General features: G+C 40.8%; 2 protein-coding genes across 4 annotated transcripts in view; both read right to left on the bottom strand.

Annotated features, from left to right (window-relative positions):
* LOC113027695 (uncharacterized) overlaps nt 1–1,729 on the bottom strand; it is a 45,981-nt gene extending 44,252 nt beyond the window's left edge. The window contains exons 1-2 of one of the 3 annotated variants that reach the window (XM_026177383.1): nt 1,389–1,729; nt 866–1,036 (exon numbers count right to left, since the gene is read on the bottom strand). The gene's annotated coding sequence lies outside the window, so the exon portion shown is untranslated. Of the gene's footprint in view, nt 1–865; nt 1,363–1,388 lie in introns of those variants that run through there. The other 2 variants (XM_026177385.1, XM_026177382.1) reach the window with 2 other exon arrangements.
* Nucleotides 1,730–5,571: 3,842 nt separating this feature from the next.
* On the bottom strand, nt 5,572–17,769 carry LOC113027833 (sulfotransferase family cytosolic 2B member 1-like). Its single transcript, XM_026177654.1, has 6 exons — nt 17,530–17,769; nt 8,500–8,711; nt 7,667–7,793; nt 7,395–7,489; nt 7,103–7,283; nt 5,572–6,530 (listed from the first exon to the last, which is right to left on the bottom strand). Exons 1-6 carry the CDS (start codon nt 17,666–17,668, stop codon nt 6,421–6,423), a joined length of 864 nt encoding a protein of 287 aa, XP_026033439.1. The 5' UTR covers nt 17,669–17,769; the 3' UTR covers nt 5,572–6,420.
* Nucleotides 17,770–18,697: the final 928 nt, after the last annotated feature.

Raw genomic sequence — 18,697 nt, 5'->3', positions numbered from 1 at the left:
AGAGGGCATGAGGCCTTAGGTTTCACATTCCTGGCTTTTGCTTCAGCTGATTTGCATCAGCTGTTGGGTAATAAGCCATGTGACATGATTAGGCTCAAAACAATCCATTACACAAGGAAAGGAAACAGAAAGTAATCACAGCTCTGTGTAGTTCTGGATACAAATGTACATACTTGTGCTGTGCATGTAATAATTACATCATAACTAACCAGAATATTTGGCTCGCACTGAAAAACTTACAGCACAGTAAGTTTTGATCTTACTAAACTCTGTCTGTTACATTACTTCCTGTCAACCTGTGGTGATATAATAAGGCGTGGGGAAACAGAAACACACACAAGAAACTTCAAAGGCCTAAGATGTTCCTGCCAGTCACGTTTGGTTGCTCAACTCCTGTGACGTTCAAAACCCTCTTGAACTATAGAGGGGTAGCTCACAGTCCAAAAAAGTAATCAGTTATCTCAGCCACACCGTTTTCATCCAGTGTCTGAAACAAGTTCTTTTAGCTCTCTTTTCCTCACTTGAGATCCCTCACAAACCAACAACACAAACAGCAGGTGTGTCACTGAATATATACGGGCGATATTACCTTAATGACATCATGCTGAGCAAAGAGCAATAAAAGGTGAAACAGAGCAGTCTGAAACACACAGGGATTACTCGTACATACACTGACCTCATTATCTGAAACTCTTGATATGTTTAACATGAAATATCAAACTAAGGACAATTAAAACAGCTCCAATTTAACATGAAATATATTGGAAATTAGAGGCTGGATAGCTTTTAATATAGGCAAAAATGCGGGGCTATTTTACTGACACAGAATAGTATATATATGTATAGTCTGTCAGTGAGAACATACCTTACAGTGATCAGTGTGCTTCGATCTTCTCAGTGCATCACAATAAACCACGAAGAGTAACAAGTCTTAACTAGTTTACCTCAGCAGAAGTAAAATAGTTATGAGAGTCCATGTGACTTTTGTCCCAGTCTTGTGATATATGATAATTACCCAGCTACCTGAAACAGAGGTCTGCAACCGCCCGTGCAGTTAGGCAAGTAGTGTCAAGCAGACAGTATATCTGTATGTCCTCAGAGCTCTCTTTAATAAGAGCAGAAATGACATGTTTATAACATTATCTAATCAAATGTAAAACTACAGGGTTTACAGTGTGTCATTTAGTACAGCGAAAGTGCTTTTGAGCCTTCGGAGAACAAGAACAAAACATCCACTAAGAAACGACTACTTTACACTAATGTACCTCGTCATTGCATTGCAACTTTTATATTCATATATTCAAAATAATTATTTTGTTACGAAATACTGTGGAAAAAGAAGCAACAACCTAGAACGAAATAACTAAGTGAAAATGCTGTCCATCTACCTGTTATTACGATAACAACCCTTTAGTTACAGTTGTGGGGCGTGTGTCTTAGCCTGCATTCAACATCTCTGTCCGGCAGGATATAAGCATGACAGATACTTATGATGGCTAGCAACGGCGCTATGCTGGCTAGCATTCGAAACTAACAGCAGAAATATTATGAAGTAATAATAATGACATTAGTCGGTCAATATAAAGAGTTACAGCGATTAATCGGGGCGGCACTTGTATTAGGGAATCTTAACACTGTTAAAAAAGTCCAATTTAGTAGAAAATCTTAAATCGAAACTCATTGTGCATGCTAACATCTTGGCCGACTAGCTAGCTACTGCTAAGCTGCATTCACGTTGCTCGATAAAGGTGGTAAAAAACCGTTCTCTGCTTTAGAGGCGTTCATGTGCGAAAGCTACTCACAAATAGTATATCACTCACAATCAAATTTGTCACTATTTTGTTTCTAAGTTTGACATATAAAACCAAACAGACATATAAACAGTTTTCAGAGACGTGTGAATGTATATTCTGAGGTAGTGAGGTAGCCTTAGGGCAGCTTTTGTGTTAGACAGTGACATTATCAGCAACTGCTGATCTAGTGTCTGAAACAAGTTGTTTAAGATCCCGTTTCCTCCCCCTTTCCCCCTTTAACACTCCCTTTTCAGTGTGAGATTGATGAATACACGCTTTATATTTTGTGTAATCCCCAGTATCCTATTCTATAAATCATCTATTTGTAGTGGGTGTCTGTGAAGAACAAGTATGTCATAAAAAACAAAACAAAAACAGTTGTTTATGAGTTCAGAAACACATACAAACAACAACAACAAACAAAAAAAGTGTAAAGTTGAACTTAGGTTTTACCATTTCTTTGGTTGAATATTTAAAAATGCCGATGACAACACCCCAATAGACGTCAAACAAACTTTCTTAAAGGCTTAACATGTCTCAGCTTGGCATGCAGGTGTGTCACCTGCTACTCAAGCCTCTTGGTAGTCAAAAGATCATTGCACTTACTGTAGGAATGTCGTTTGGTGCCTCAACCAGTTCAACCACGTCTGACTCTGTGACTTCAATAAACGTGTTAAACTTTCACTCTTGTGCACTTGAGTCCTCTATTCCTGGAAGCATGTACAAGAAATTTTGAGTTTGAAAGTAAACTCTTGAGTTGATTAACTCTGAGATCAGCAACTCTGAGACCCCATTTCCAGTGGATGGAGGAATTGTATGTTTGTGTCCGTGCTGACCATGATATTTAACTCACAAAACAGGAGAGAAAAAATAGGAGAGTCGTTTTAATCGGCTTGTTATTTTGTTACAGGCAAAATACAAGTGTGGCATAAAATATAAAATGTTTTGTAATGTGAATTTCCATTAGATGCACTAATTTTGCATTTAGTTTTTAAATCTAATTTTTGAGCTGTGCCCCTGACAGGGCCAAGTGTAGGTCACAACAACTGAAGATAAACATCTGGAGAAACAGATCAGACGCAGACAGTTGTGAGATTAGTTGCCCAGATAGCAACAGACTCTGGACAAATTCAGTTTCAGTTCAATTTATATAGCAGCAAACAGCAACAATAGTTCCCTCAAGGCAACTTTTACTGCAAGTTTAACACTGTTCAATAATAGACAATAACAGACTCCAACAATCAAACAGCACCTCATGAGCCTTGGCAGTGGTGGGTAGGAAAAACTCCCCTTTAACAGAAAAAAGCCTCTGGGACACTCAGGGAGGGGCAGCCATAATATAATTAGGATAAAAATAGGATAAAAGACAGAGTGGAAGAGAGCCAGAGATGAATAATAACTAATGATTAAACACAGACTGCTCTATAAACACACAGTGCTTCTTGATGTCCCCAGCAGGGGGAGCTTCAGTGTCACCAGATCCAGCCCTAAATATATGCTTTAGCAAAAAGGAAAGTTTTAAGCCTTTTTTTGAAGATGAGAGGGTGCCTGTCTCCTGAACCAAAAGTGGGACCTGGTTCCACGGGAGAGGGATCTGACTTCCCTCATTTTTTAATTAAATAAAATCTGTTTGTGCCCTAATTTGTGACCCTTTCGTTGTTTGGACAATTATTCAGTAAAATACTGAAATCATAAAGGGATGGCACAGCTGATCTTCTGCTCAGTCCTACAATGATCTCTGGCTCAATTTTACGCAACTCAAGAATGCTGAAGTATTTCCACAACCGAATGCCAATTTTTTGGGGGGGAAAAAACAAATGAAAAATATATGAATTGCTTATAATTGTATTATTATACAATAAATTAAAAGAAAAGCTGCTCTAACTTTAACTAAGTTTGTGTTGGCTAATACAAAGTCTTAACAGTGGAAAACTTCTTTTACAATGCGGCACCAAGAAATCGCTAATGTTTTAAAATGTTAAATTGAAACAAATCAAACACTTTAAGCCTTTTACACTTCTGACAACACTCACTGCATGTTTGGGAAATGGAAACCACATCAGTGTCACCCTGAAACGCAAGCAGAATGTGTCATCAGGGACATTACACTGTAAAAACTGGTGTGACATAGAATGAGGCGCTAATTGGACAACTGTTCTTTGCAAAATAGCAAAAGGACTGTGTACTGCAGGACAAAGCACAGTAGTTTTCCTCTGACTTTAAGTGGAGCAGAGGAAAGATTTTGCAAGTGTGAGTAAACGGAAATACAAAAAATTAAGTCATTAAATAGTTACATATTTACAAAGATTGCAATCTGTTACATTTGAAACAAGAAAAGAAAAGCGGTGGAAACTATGGGGGGGAAAGAGGCATTCCATAATCGTTACTTATGATTAGTTTAAGTAAATTCTTTCCCTACGCACCCACGTGAAAAAGCAAAGAGTTCACGTTTTGACAAAGAAAGAATTTTACAGATATAGATTTCTTTCTAAACTCCACCCTGCACTTAGTTATTAGAAAAAGGATTTGCAGTAGTGATTCAGACAACTACAAACAATTATGGAACAATCTTGCGTTCAGTTACAGCCAGCTTTTACAGCATGACCTTTCAAAGGCTGTCTGTTCAGAACCACACACAAAAAAACCCTGTCTAAACCATTTATTGGTTTATGAGCCCAAATGACTTCATAATGATTGCTTAGTTAAGGTTTGCAGCTTGCTACTGAAGGTTAAATAGCAAGCTAAAGAAGCAGATCATTTTGGGTCTGCTAATTCTTTCTTGACAGTACCTTCTTTTCTGTGAGGCTCAGCAATCCCACTGCTGTGAAAGCAAACATGATAATCAGTATGACACCATTAACCGTCACTGGTTTTATCTTCTCATACATTTTGTTTTACTCTGTGTCTTTATGGTCACTTCACAGCCCGTCATGGCAGAAGACTGAGTCCGGTTCTGCAAGATGTATTTTCATGCTTAAATAGTTCTTCCTTCCCACTCTCTCCAAGGGCTTTTTCATAAGGGATAGTCTGATTGTTGCTGTTTTCTGTCTTATACTGAATGATCTTTACCTTATAATCTAAAGTGCCTTGTTACATCCCCCAGGAGGATGTCTCTTCTCCCTACTAACCCTTTGTTTTGTCCAGGCTCCACCTCCTCTGTCCCGATTGGATGCTGCGCAGAGTCCGGCTAATTGGTAATCAGCAGAGCACTATTTAAGGTCTGTGGAGCTGTGCTTCTGTGCCTTCTGGCTATTTTGGTTGCCATACCTGTGCAGGCTTGCATGCCTTTGGATCTTGTATGAGCATTGTTGTTTTCATGTTCAGACGGCTTGTAGGGGAGAGCTGCCTTTTGTTTTGACAACCTGTTTTCTCCTGTTTATGTGTTGTTAGGTAGGTTATGGTTATAGGTTGTATATGTTGTTTCTTTGGAGTTAGGCAAGTTTCTTTTATTTCTACATCAGGGATGTTTTGTTTGTTATGTTGGCCTTGGCTCTCCCTGACGTTATACCTCAGTCTGACCCCAAATCCCATCACCAGTATTAAATAAACCTTCTAAAATTACCATCTTGGCTCCTCCTTCTCTATCCACCTTTATGTTCGTCCCTTCAACCCCCTAGACTAGCCAGGGGACGTAACAGCCTTCAGATGACTGGTGATGTAACATTGCATTGAACTCAATTATGATTTACACCACGTTATCATTGATGTCCCATACACTGCTAGCTTGTACATTCTTTCTAACAATATTGTACATGTAGTAACATTTAACAAACATGACTTAGGCAAGATTTTAGGGCTTTAATCTGGCACAGTGACCACTTTAACAGACAAGATGTACGATCTGAGCTACAGAGGGTAGCATAACTCCTTGTGACACTTCAGAGCATTTGACCAGAAAAACACACAGCACAGGAAAACTTGCATACTTGTGCAGACCTGTGTGCGTATGCAAAAGTATTATATGTAAAGTGGCATTGCACCCAAATGTAAAAACTGTTTCATATTGAATAAAGGCATAAATCTACTTAAGTAATGGAACAAATGTTTGAGCATTAGAATATACTTTAATTATGCAGAATATATGCACTATATTACTAGATCATAATTTTTGAATGTTTATATCACATGCTTTTAATTACTTGTGCATCAGGGGGTAGCTTTATCTGTAACAATATAGCTTTTTATCACATTTTATGCTTTAAAATCTGCAGAATAAGCAACTTAAGAGTTAATATAAATGGTATTGAGTTAAAAGTACATCATTTGAAAGTTTGGAAGCAGAAAACAAAATGGCATAGAACAAACAAATACATGTTACATTTTACTGGTCCTATTGCCACTCTCATTCAGTGACATTGGATATTTTAAGTTTCACAGTTCTCTAGCCTAGTGGAAAATTATTTCGCGGACTCTTTCAACATCATCACTGACATCGACCCTGACAACTCCCTCACTCCATCAGGGTTTCACTTAAACAGAGCTGATTTTGGTTTTGCACCAATCAGAATGCTGTTACCAGTTTTATGTTGATAACTACGAAATTACGTCATGAATACATATCAACAAACCATTTAATGCTCTACTTTGTTTCTCTAATTCTATGATGAAATGACTTTCATTTAGTCTTTTAATCCCAAACAAATTTATATTTGACATCTTTCATTTTGTCTTTGTAAACAGCATCAAAGCATTCTGCTTCTGCCTCTGTTAGCTGATTCTTCCAGTCTCCAGCAATTCCTGAAACACAACACACAGAGAAGAATTAAACCTAAATTGAAGGAACTGTTGTGTCTATTATTTTAGGTTGTAAATGTAAAATTCTGTTACAGTTTTTCTCAGTTCCTTACGTACTATTACCAGGCTTATAAGCTAAAAATCCAAACCCTATCTCAGGTGATCATTTAGAAAGTTCTTGGTTCATTTCTAAAACCTAGGTATCACATCCAGGTGCAAACACAGAGTCAAAACTTTTTCTGCACCAATTAGAACCTTTAAAAGTCTGATAAAAGAGCGCTGGGTCGGTGATGCAAAGGAGGAACACAAGGACAAAAAAAATTACCAATAATCCAAGGTACTCCAACATTTTCCTGCCTGCATACTTTCATTTTAAAACCTACATCCACATTCACCTCCTCCCAGAGTCCTGTTTAGACATGCCAGTCGAAGTTATAGGGGGGTGGATAAGAGATATAACTCATGCTATTTCACCATACAGTACAGCTTCAAAACCAACATACTTCGGGGGGGGTTTGACGGGGGGAGAGGGGTTGGGTGCGGTAACCATTCTCAGTAGTATTACAAAAACACACCTTTCCTGAGGAATTCAGACTTGCTCTGGTCCATGATTTCTTTAGGAACAGCCGAGTAGTTCGACATGCTGTTTTTCTTCATGTTCTTGAACAAGCATCGGTCTGCTATCTTCTCTATTACTCCAGTATCCAGAGATTTCTCCATGAACTGAGCGATTCTGGCCACAGAGTCCTTCAGGTCCTGCACCGTGCAGACAAACACCGTTCAGCTCATGTTCTTACCACGAATCTCAGTGTTTGACTCTTTTTTTCGTGTTTAAATTATTTGGAAAGCATTTGCAGTTGTTCTCACCTTTAAAAGTTCTTCATAGGAGATGTACATGATGGACTCCTTATCTTTAGCATTGAGCCAACCCTTCACATGGTCAAACCAGGAACCAAATATAACTGAAAGAAAAAGAAAAGATTCCCTTTGAGTTATTATGAATACAATAGCAAACGTCTCTGCATTAATGGTTCAACTTCATCAATCCTTATTCCTCTTGTTACCAGTTGTAAAATACAACTGAATAAAAGGCTAAATGTCACCTGCTGTTCTAATACAGAGTAAAAAAAAAGAACAACCTTCTCCATCTAGGAACTTCTGGAGGAACTCGCTCTGTGGGCCTGGTTTCACCAGGAACGAAGTTGACCCGAAATAGTGAAAAGCAGACGTAAACACATCTTTGGGGTTCCTCATGACATAGATGACCTGGAGTAATGACAAATCATTACTTCACTTTAAACATTCAACATTTAAGTTTGTAGCTCTATGACCAAATAAAACTACAATGTATGTATTACACAGACAAAGCACTTTGAGTTCATAACCTGTCCTTCACATGCAATCACAGACCTTCTCACTGGTGATTTTTTTTGTATGGTTGCTTACTTTGCCATGCCAGACACTTGGACACAGGCACAGCAGAATACAAACCCTGTATTTCTTATAGGAACTACTAAGTAATAGCCTGAGGTCTCATAAGAAGCTGTCAGTGGTGAGTAATGACAAATCCTCTGTTCTTGTTGTTGTGTCTTTTAAATTGTGTTGTAATGTTCTTTCAGTTACTTCATTTTCTTTCCACATCAGTTTTCTGTGCGGAGGAAACCTGACAAAGACTTTCACATTTTTCTCCGACAAGTTGTATACTCAGTGTTTTATCAGGCTAATATTAGGGGCTGTTGGCTACATGTCTTTTACAAGTACATGTTGGCTGCCTGTGCTACATTCATGTTTTAAACCACTCAATTTAGATTATGCCTGGATGAATCCCAGCATATCTATGCCAATTATTTATTATTAAGGAGGAGAAGCTGCTACTCTATAGCAGGAATTAAAGAGACCCATAAAACATCCCATTTCACATTTGAATTAACAGCTTTAATGACCCACAAACCAAACTATGTGGCAGACCTACCTTTGGTTTAACTTCAAAGAAGGATGGCGGCATCATGCTGTAGTGGAAGTGAGTTGTAAACATGCGTGGAGACGGCCTCTTTTCAAGGTTGAGGGTAAGGGCTCGATTCTCCTCCAGCCATGGAACACGGTCCCAGTTGTGGAGAGTCTCAACGGAGGCCGGATCCCCTCCGCTGATGATGAGAGGGAGCATCTCCTGCATCCATGTCGTACCTACAAAAAAGAAACAATCTCATGTTTTGATTTAGCTTTTATTTGGGCCTCCCAATATTAGAGCGCAGCGGTTCGACTGAATTGAATTATCTTGATTAACATGTAGAGTGCAGAGGGTTTTTGCAACACGCTTACACATCATACTGGGCTGAGGGTGTCCGAACAGAATTTCCCAAACTTAAATAATAAATAGAATCAGTAGCATAATATTAATAATCAAGGCTAGTCAGGGAGGCGTCTTCTGTTATTGCAGGAAGCGGAGCAGATACGAGGTGAGGTCAGACGAGGACGGAAAGAGGAGAAGATCCGGCAGGGAGACAGCAGGACTGAAGAAGATAGTCATAATAATACATTTTATTGTTGTGGTATAAACTGTATGGTGCGACTTGAGGCAGGCAATGGCTGAGCGGGCTCATGTGAGCCTCCAGCTGAAACAGGAGGCTGCAGGGGCTCGGCTGAGGCGAAACAGGGCCAGCAGGTGCAGAAACCTCTGGCTGAAGCAGAGCTATCTGGAGCTGTGCAGGGCACACAGCTGGCTCAGGATGCAGCAGCTGGGGCTGCGCAGCCCATGCAATCTGATCGGGATGGCTGGCTGGATGAACTCGCCTAGCTCCCAGCTGACGGAGGAGGAGAAGAAGGCTGCACTGCCTCCAGGAGTGCAGAGCCAGCTGAGGTCACAGGCTCAGCCTCTGAGGGGAGTTTCAGTTTCTGAGGAGCCCAGCTGTGTGGAGTCTTTCATAAACTGTTTATGCTGAGTCTGAGTCTGCAGAAGGTCCCAGTGATGTGGAAGACATCATGCCTCGTCCCTGTACCAAAGACGCCTCGTCCCAGTGGCCCCCAGGATTACAGGCCCGTGGCACTGACCTCCCACATCATGAAGACCCTGGAAAGGCTCATCCTGGACCAGCTGCGACCCATAGTAAGACCACATCTGGATCCCCTTCAGTTCGCTTATCAGCCTCGTCTCGGAACAGAGGACGCCATCATCTACCTGCTCAGTCGTGTCTACACCCATCTGGACCAGCCGGCGAGCACTGTGAGGGTCATGTTTTTTGACTTTTCCAGTGCTTTCAACACCATCAGGCCGACCCTCCTGGGTGATAAGTTAGCAGCGATGCAGGTGGATGCTTCTCTGGTGTCCTGGATTGTTGATTACCTGACAGGAAGACCACAATATGTACGTCTCCCACAGTGTGTGTCTGACAAGGTGATTAGCAACACAGGGGCACCACAGGGGACTGTCCTCTCCCCCTTCCTCTTCACCCTCTACACCACAGACTTCAGCCACTGCACAGAGACCTGCCATCTTCAGAAGTTTTCTGATGACTCTGCGGTGGTTGGATGCATCAGCAGGGATGATGAGACAGAGTACCGGGCTGTGGTCGACTCCTTTGTCACGTGGTGTGAGCAGAATCATCTGCAGCTCAACGTGGCAAAGACCAAGGAACTGATCGTGGACTTCAGGAAGACCAGGAAACACTTGACCCCTGTTTCAATCCAGGGGGTCAGTGTTGACATTGTGGAGGACTATAAATACCTTGGAGTACACATTGACAATAAACTGGACTGGGCTAAAAACACCACAGCACTTTACAGGAAGGGCCAGAGTCGTCTCTATTTTTTGAGGCGACTGAGGTCCTTCAACATCTGCCAGAAAATGCTGAGGATTTTCTATGAGTCTGTGGTGGCCAGTGCGATCCTCTATGCTGTTGCATGCTGGGGGAGCAGGCTGAGGGTCGCAGATGCCAACAGACTTAATAAACTGATCCGTAAGGCCAGCAATGTTGTGGGGATGGAGCTGGACTCCCTCAGGGTGGTGTCGGAGAGGCGGATGCTGTCCAAGATAAAGACAATGTTGGATAACACCTCCCACCCACTCCATGACATGTTGGTCAGTCACAGGAGCTCGTTCAGTGAGAGACTGAGATTACCGAAAAGCACCACTGAACGACACAGGAAATCATTCCTGCCTGTGGCCATCTCCCTGTACAACGCATCCACTTAACACACTGTTTGCTGCTACAACTACACATGTTTCTTTTCCAAATATTTATTTATAAGTGACTTATGTATGTATGTATGTATGTATATGTACAGTGGGGCAAAAAAGTATTTAGTCAGCCACCGATTGTGCAAGTTCCCCCACCTAAAATGATGACAGAGGTCAGTAATTTGCACCAGAGGTACACTTCAACTGTGAGAGACAGAATGTGGAAAAAAAATCCATGAATCCACATGGTAGGATTTGTAAAGAATTTATTCGTAAATCAGGGTGGAAAATAAGTATTTGGTCAATAACAAAAATACAACTCAATACTTTGTAACATAACCTTTGTTGGCAATAACAGAGGTCAAACGTTTACTATAGGTCTTTACCAGGTTTGCACACACAGTAGCTGGTATTTTGGCCCATTCCTCCATGCAGATCTTCTGGAGAGCAGTGATGTTTTGGGGCTGTCGCCGAGCAACACGGACTTTCAACTCCCGCCACAGATTTTCTATGGGGTTGAGGTCTGGAGACTGGCTAGGCCACTCCAGGACTTTCAAATGCTTCTTACGGAGCCACTCCTTTGTTGCCCGGGCGGTGTGTTTTGGATCATTGTCATGTTGGAAGACCCAGCCTCGTTTCATTTTCAAAGTTCTCACTGATGGAAGGAGGTTTTGGCTCAAAATCTCACGATACATGGCCCCATTCATTCTGTCCTTAACACGGATCAGTCGTCCTGTCCCCTTGGCAGAAAAACAGCCCCATAGCATGATGTTTCCACCCCCATGCTTCACAGTAGGTATGGTGTTCTTGGGATGCAACTCAGTATTATTCTTCCTCCAAACACGACGAGTTGAGTTTATACCAAAAAGTTCTACTTTGGTTTCATCTGACCACATGACATTCTCCCAATCCTCTGCTGTATCATCCATGTGCTCTCTGGCAAACTTCAGACGGGCCTGGACATGCACTGGCTTCAGCAGCGGAACACGTCTGGCACTGCGGGATTTGATTCCCTGCCGTTGTAGTGTGTTACTGATGGTGACCTTTGTTACTTTGGTCCCAGCTCTCTGCAGGTCATTCACCAGGTCCCCCCGTGTGGTTCTGGGATCTTTGCTCACCGTTCTCATGATCATTTTGACCCCACGGGATGAGATCTTGCGTGGAGCCCCAGATCGAGGGAGATTATCAGTGGTCTTATATGTCTTCCATTTTCTGATGATTGCTCCCACAGTTGATTTTTTCACACCAAGCTGCTTGCCTATTGTAGATTCACTCTTCCCAGTCTGGTGCAGGTCTACAATACTTTTCCTGGTGTCCTTCGAAAGCTCTTTGGTTTTGGCCATGGCGGCGTTTGGAGTCTGACTGTTTGAGGCTGTGGACAGGTGTCTTTTATACAGATGATGAGTTCAAACAGGTGCCATTCATACAGGTAACGAGTGGGGGACAGAAAAGCTTCTTACAGAAGATGTTACAGGTCTGTGAGAGCCAGAGGTTTTCCATGTTTGAGGTGACCAAATACTTATTTTCCACCCTAATTTACGAATAAATTCTTTACAAATCCTACCATGTGAATTCATGGATTTTCTTTTCACATTCTGTCTCTCACAGTTGAAGTGTACCTCTGGTGCAAATTACTGACCTCTGTCATCATTTTAGGTGGGGGAACTTGCACAATCGGTGGCTGACTAAATACTTTTTTGCCCCACTGTATATATTGTACTATTCTTAGTTAGCGTATTGTCTGTCTTGTCTTAATGTTGGTTTAAAATGGAGCACTGTAACAAAAAATAATTTCCCCCAGGGATCAATAAAGTATTCTGATTCTGATTCACAGTCACGCAGTCTCAGAATAAACAATCTTTGGAATTATTATTCCAGACCAGGGAGGAGTGAGCACAGGGAGGAGTGGGAGTAACACAGTTCTTTAAGTCCTTAGAGCAGATGATTCTGTTTCTGAAAACACAGACTTTAAATTTCCAGGCTCAGGAGAAACGTAATCAAAGGTCGGAGAAAGTCCACTACAAAGAGGAAGCCGGAAACCAGGCTTTGTAGCCGGCTAGCTACAATCTTTATGACCACGACGGTATTCCTTATGAGTGAGAGGACCCAAACGCAAGCATTGGAGATGGAACAGAACTTGAACTGAAAGTGAGCCTTTGTTATGGCGGAGCAGAAGTCAAACAAAGCCAAATGTGACAATGACTAAATGACTAGGTTTCGCTAAGAAACCTAAACTGGGAGAAACCTTAAAAACAAGTACAAAGAAACTAAAGACCTGAGCACCTGAGACATGGAAACCTGGAGAATGGGAAACGCGAGACATAGAAACACAAGGGGAGATACGCAGATAATCCGGCAGCAAACAGAGGAAGACAAATGGCTTAAATACACAAAGGGATAATGAGGGAATGAGACACGGGAGGACAGCACAGCTGGGAGTACTCAAACATAACGAGTCAGGGAGGAAGCAAACCTAAACACACTAAGCAAGCACTACACAAGGACCTATCAAAATAATCCAGGAAACATGAGACACAGACTAAGGCTACGTTCACACTGCAGGTCTTAATGCTCAATTCCGATTTTTTGATCAAATCCGATTTTTTTGTCTGCTTGTTGACACTACAAATAAAATGCGACAGCAAACGCGCTCTAGTGTGAACGCTCAAAGCGGCCCGCATGCGCAAAAGAAGACGTCACACACAACGCGCTCTGTTTAGACCCAGAGCAAACTATTGTTTGACTGATGGCCCTTAATATAAATACTTCGGACTTCACGTTTCCCAATTTTGTTATTTCCATAATAATGTAAATAACCTAATAATGATCCTTATTGCTGTTTTAGAGGAGCGTTGCTTCAAAGGATAGTTGCAGATTTCTGTCAGAATCTGCAGATTATACAGTACAAATAAAATGTTCACGTTTCTCCAACGTTGTCTTCCCAGCAGTTTCACCGGATGGCCAGGAAGCATTCACGATGTCTTATCGGGCGCTTCTCCGGCGCTGATAATTGGCGTCTGTCTTGTGTCAGTGACGTAAAAGACGGATTTAATGCGACTTGACCGTTCAAACAGCAGTCGCTTTCTGAAACATCGGATATGTATCGGATTCAGTACCACATAAGTGACCCAGATCGGATTTGAAAATATCGGATTTGTGCCGTTCACACTGTCATAGCATGATCGGTGTGAACGTATGACGTGGATTTGACACTGAGACCAGGAGATATGACTGACTAGGGAGAAGGAGGGAACATAGTCTGGACAGAGGAGCTGCATGAACATAGAGAAAAGGGTGACTAGATATGAAATGTGGAATACAGCAAAGGCATAAACACAACCTAAATCATAGAAACTACAGAAAATAACTAAGAAACAAGAAATACAAAGACTATTACATGAATAACACTAAATCAAAGAATATTCAAAAACCAGAAAACATAAACCCTGCGTCCCCAGACCCAGAACCGTGACAATAACCAGGGTTTAGAAATGAGCGAGTTCCAGAATCTTTCACCTTAATGTAGTAGACCAGATATATGTTTCACTTGTTTGCCTTACCTTGTGATTGTGCATAGTATGGTCCGGACAGTCTGTGGGCATTTTATGTTCTACTCACGAGTCTGTTACTAAAAGATCTTTCTGTACAAAGCGAGCTTAATGCAGTATTCAAATATTTACTATAGGCCCACAGTAGTCAGCAGAAACTCGCTCACCTCATTTCATGACACTGGCAAACTTGAGTGTCAAATTTAAAAAAGTTGATGTCAAACATTTGTGCTGGTTTGTGCTGCAAAAAGTTTCGTTTGTGCTGCTCAGATCTGTCCTGCCATTCTAGCAAAACTGAATGCTGGCTTGACAATGAACCAGTTGTACACAGTTCCCTAAATATGCATTCTTCTCTTGTAATAATGAGAAAGCTTAAACTAAAACTACAATAAGCCATCCATTTTCTTCAGTTAGCACTGTATTTATTTAACTTTTTTAATTTTATCCAAGCTAAAGTCCCTGTCTAAGACAGAGCTGATCTAGTCCACTTCCTGTCTGTCCTTTTAAATCCATCTATCGCCTGCTGATTGTTTTTGGTGTTCACAAATACTTTGTAGAAAATATGTCCAAACTCTAATAAAACTTCACTTGTATTCCTCTGTTTTTGCAAGTAAAAAACACCATTCTGGTACTGAACATCACATTTTAAGTTGTAAATACACTGATTCTTATATCGTACTCCCCAAGAGTGCTCAAAGCACTCTATACAACATACTACATTCACCTATTCTCACAAGCACTCTAACTACATTCACACTGATGGACGCATCAGAGAGCAACTGGTTAGTTAGCAGGAGTTAACATCTTGCCTATGGATACTTGATATGCAGACTGGAGGAGCCGGGGATCAAACCACCAACCTTCTGATCATTAGGTGACCTGCTCTACTAGCTGAGCTACAGCCACCCCCAGCTGCTGGTAGAAAAGCTCTGCTGTCTGTGGCTTTATGACTAAAAATCAACCGGACATGATTCATTGTGTTAAAAGGGCAAGTAGCATGTAAAGTCATATCTATTGTCACAGCACCTTTAACAAAAACATAAAGAAAAGTGCCAGAAGACATTTTTGAGCCTTAGTACCACACAGCACATTCATAGGGTATATAGGGTCCGTCTCTTCAGAAATACCAGCCAAAAAGTGGTTCTGTGATTTTTTTTATGTTATTGCTCATCTTGATAAATAGAATGTACTGAAATTATTTTTACGAGGGGTTTGTACATAACATGAAGAAAGGATGCAGGTATAATGCACTAATACAGGTACAGCTGCTCTGTGCCACGGTAACTGTATTACACTGTTCCAAAAAATAGTAATGTCAAATTATTTTACTGTGTAGTTTACAGTTGTGTACTGTTTTTCTAGAACATCATTACATTTACATAAGTAGACTGTGATCTGACACGTCAAATGTAAAATAACATAACATCACTGTAAATGTAATAAAACACAATTTACTTGTTTGTTAAATAAATTCTTTTGTACATATGCATATTTAGATCGTAAAAATACATCCAGAAGTGTCTCCCATCATGCTTTGGGACATGTGCTGCTGTTTAGATGTTCTTGTTTCATTGTTTATGGTTACGTTACTTTAAACTGTTATCTTGAATGTTGTGTTTACGCAGTGGTGCAGCGTCACTGACAGTTGTTTTGTAGAGAGAGTGCTGTACCATGAGTGACTTCTGTTGTGCTGTTGTTGAACCTTGAGGCACATTGCACCACAAGTGTTTTAATAAAGAGCTCCCCTACCAGCTTGGGGTTAAGATTTCTCTGCATGCCACAATGTAAAACATTGCACGGACGCGCTGTGCTAATTATATATTTTGAAAAAGAAATGTAGAGGTAGGAATTGCAATTAATATAAATAACATGACGCTAAGCATCGGCCAATGAATGTGAACTAACAACAAGGTCGCGGGTATGGCTGCGACCGTAGGAAAAAACCCTAATATGAAGGTATTTTACTGCATTTTACAGTAATGTTCTGTTCTTCTAGAATATCATTAAAGTTATGTAAATAGACTTTGACTTCACATTTTGAATGTAAATTAACGTTAAATCACTGTAATGTAATACAACATAATTGTCATGATTATTAAATGTATCTGTCTGTGCATATGCATATTTAGATTGTTAAAATACATTCACAAATGTATCATGAACTCACAAATATCTGTCTGTTATTTGAAAGATTGAACTGTTGAATTCAAATGTAATGCTATGGAAAAGTATATAACACGATCCCTATAAGCTTGTGTTTCATCACATAAGTATTATTATCATTACTAGTTAGGGCGTTCGGGGCTCAAGAGTTGGCAGTTCGCCTTGTGATCAGAAGATTGCCGGTTCACGCCCCGGCTCGGACACTCTCCGTCGTTGTGTCCGTGGTCAAGACTCTTCACCTACCGCCTACTAGTGATGGCAGCCTCGCCTCTGTCAGTCTGTCCCAGGGCATGCAATCAATTATTATTTAAACCAACTGTTAACTGTATATTTCTGTACATTTACGTATTATGATTCATATTTCCACATTCAGTGACCTTGTTTATAGGTAATTTCATTGTTTGATCACGTAAAAATGTTCCTAATTTAATGTCTAAAAGCACTTGGAAAAGGCAGAATCCCATGTCAAATTAGCGCAACTAATTGTATTTTCATTACTGGAAATAACCGTATTTTTATGCGGGAGTTATTTTCTGTAATTATACGGTCGTATTTTGGCGCCCCAGCTGCCGGAATATTACCATTTTTTCAAGATGCTTTTTCTAACAGTGTATAAAACAGGTAATTTATGTATTTTATAACCCTCATACATTGCTTCTATAGACTGTAGTCAACTCAAAGACATTAGGCATAAATATACATGGAAGCATCGTCAATAACTTTGTGGCAGACGGTCACTGTGATCCAGAGAAATGAGGTTCTCAGGTTTGGAGTGAATTGCATATATTTAGACGCCGGGCATTGACAGACCTGTTTCTGCCGGAGACTCAACGGACAGTCGGGGATGAGAGCTTTCCAACAAGGTTCCCACAATTAAAATAAACCCCACAATGAAATTTAATGCTAAATACATACCATTAACGTGGTCGCATAAAATGGAAACTAAGAGCAATCCTTGTTTTAAACGACGTGTTAGACCAACGCCAGGACGATTATATAGTGTTATTGCTGCTTATAATAAGAAAACGACAGGTTGAAAAATCCTCTTCCAGCCTACTGAAACAAACCCCTCTTTAGCATAAAAGAAACCATTTGCAGTCGAACCGCGATCACTCACCAGACTTGGGGTACGTTACAATAAGGATGTCATCCGGACGAAACGCAAACTCCTCGTAGTACCTGAGGCTCTCGGGCGGATGGAGACTTGAAGGCACATAGACGCCTTTGTACAGCGTGTATAACTCTGTCTCAGTCATGCTTCAACAAGCAGAAGCAGCTCACTGAAAACAGCTCTGAGAGCTTCGAGCTGAAAAACTGCTGGACTTTGTCTCAACTTAACGCACTATCACTGTTTTTGTAGCTCGAGACTGTAGCGCAACTCCCGCTTCTCCTGTGGTCTCGCGCTGGCTTCTGTTTGCGTCACTTTCCAACAAGTGTGCGATTCTTTGTCAAAGCTCAAGCATTCATGACCAAGTAATCATTGAACTTCCTTTTGGAACATTATTCCCAGTGTGATTTTTGGCAAAATGGGTGGAATAGACTTTTTGTTACGTTGTGACTTTGATTGCAGTTCGTTACCTGTTAAACTCTCAGCTTTCCATCAGCAGGTCCTTCTCTACTGGAAATTAATCTACAAACATAACTTTACTCCTCACAATACCCCTATATGGAACAACAGGTATATTCGTTTGTGTAGGAAATCTGTGTACGTGGATGAATGGAGATCTAAAGGGATTTGGGCTGTAGCTCATTTAGTATTAGTATTTAGTATTTATTTATTTATTGTCATTGTCAAGAACAATGAAATTGCGTTTGGGGCTTCCATACAACCCCAAAAAAAGAAGAAAATAATAAATACCCCTTAAAACCCAAGTGTACATATTTAACCCAGTGTGACTCCAATGCAATAAGACAATCCTTAGCAATAATGTTCGTAGAAATTCAGACAAAGACCTGAGAAACATGACAAAATACAACAATGCAACCCATTCAATATTATTGTACTGTGAGATATGATATCAGATATGATAGTTATCTATTTAAGAAAGAGGGGGGGGGGGGCAGGAGGGGGAAGAGAATAAAGATATGGTGCACCAATGCAGACCAGTTCATTGCTATTAAGAAGTTGGATATGGTTATTGTCCGTGAGAGGGGGGCAGAGAGTTCAGGAGCCTCACAGCCTGTGGATACAGGCTGTTGGCCAGTCTGGATGTTCTGGCCTGTATAGACCTTTTATGGATGATAATGGGGTCTTATTAAAGCATGAGACGTTTTGTGAGAAATTT

The sequence above is a fragment of the Astatotilapia calliptera genome, chromosome 8 (assembly GCF_900246225.1).
Source record: "Astatotilapia calliptera chromosome 8, fAstCal1.2, whole genome shotgun sequence".
Taxonomy (NCBI): Eukaryota; Metazoa; Chordata; class Actinopteri; order Cichliformes; family Cichlidae; genus Astatotilapia; species Astatotilapia calliptera.
The sequence above is the reverse complement of the archived record's forward strand: the minus strand, read 5'-3'. Positions and strand labels throughout refer to the sequence as shown.

Coding starts and splice junctions, on each gene's coding strand:
- LOC113027833 (XM_026177654.1), bottom strand. CDS start 17,668: ATGACTGAGACAGAGTTATACACGCTGTACAAAGGCGTCTATGTGCCT. Junction 7,490..7,666: donor GAAGTTCCTAGATGGAGAAG/GTTGTTCTTTTT, acceptor TTTTTCTTTCAG/TTATATTTGGTTCCTGGTTT. Junction 7,284..7,394: donor CCTATGAAGAACTTTTAAAG/GTGAGAACAACT, acceptor TGCACGGTGCAG/GACCTGAAGGACTCTGTGGC.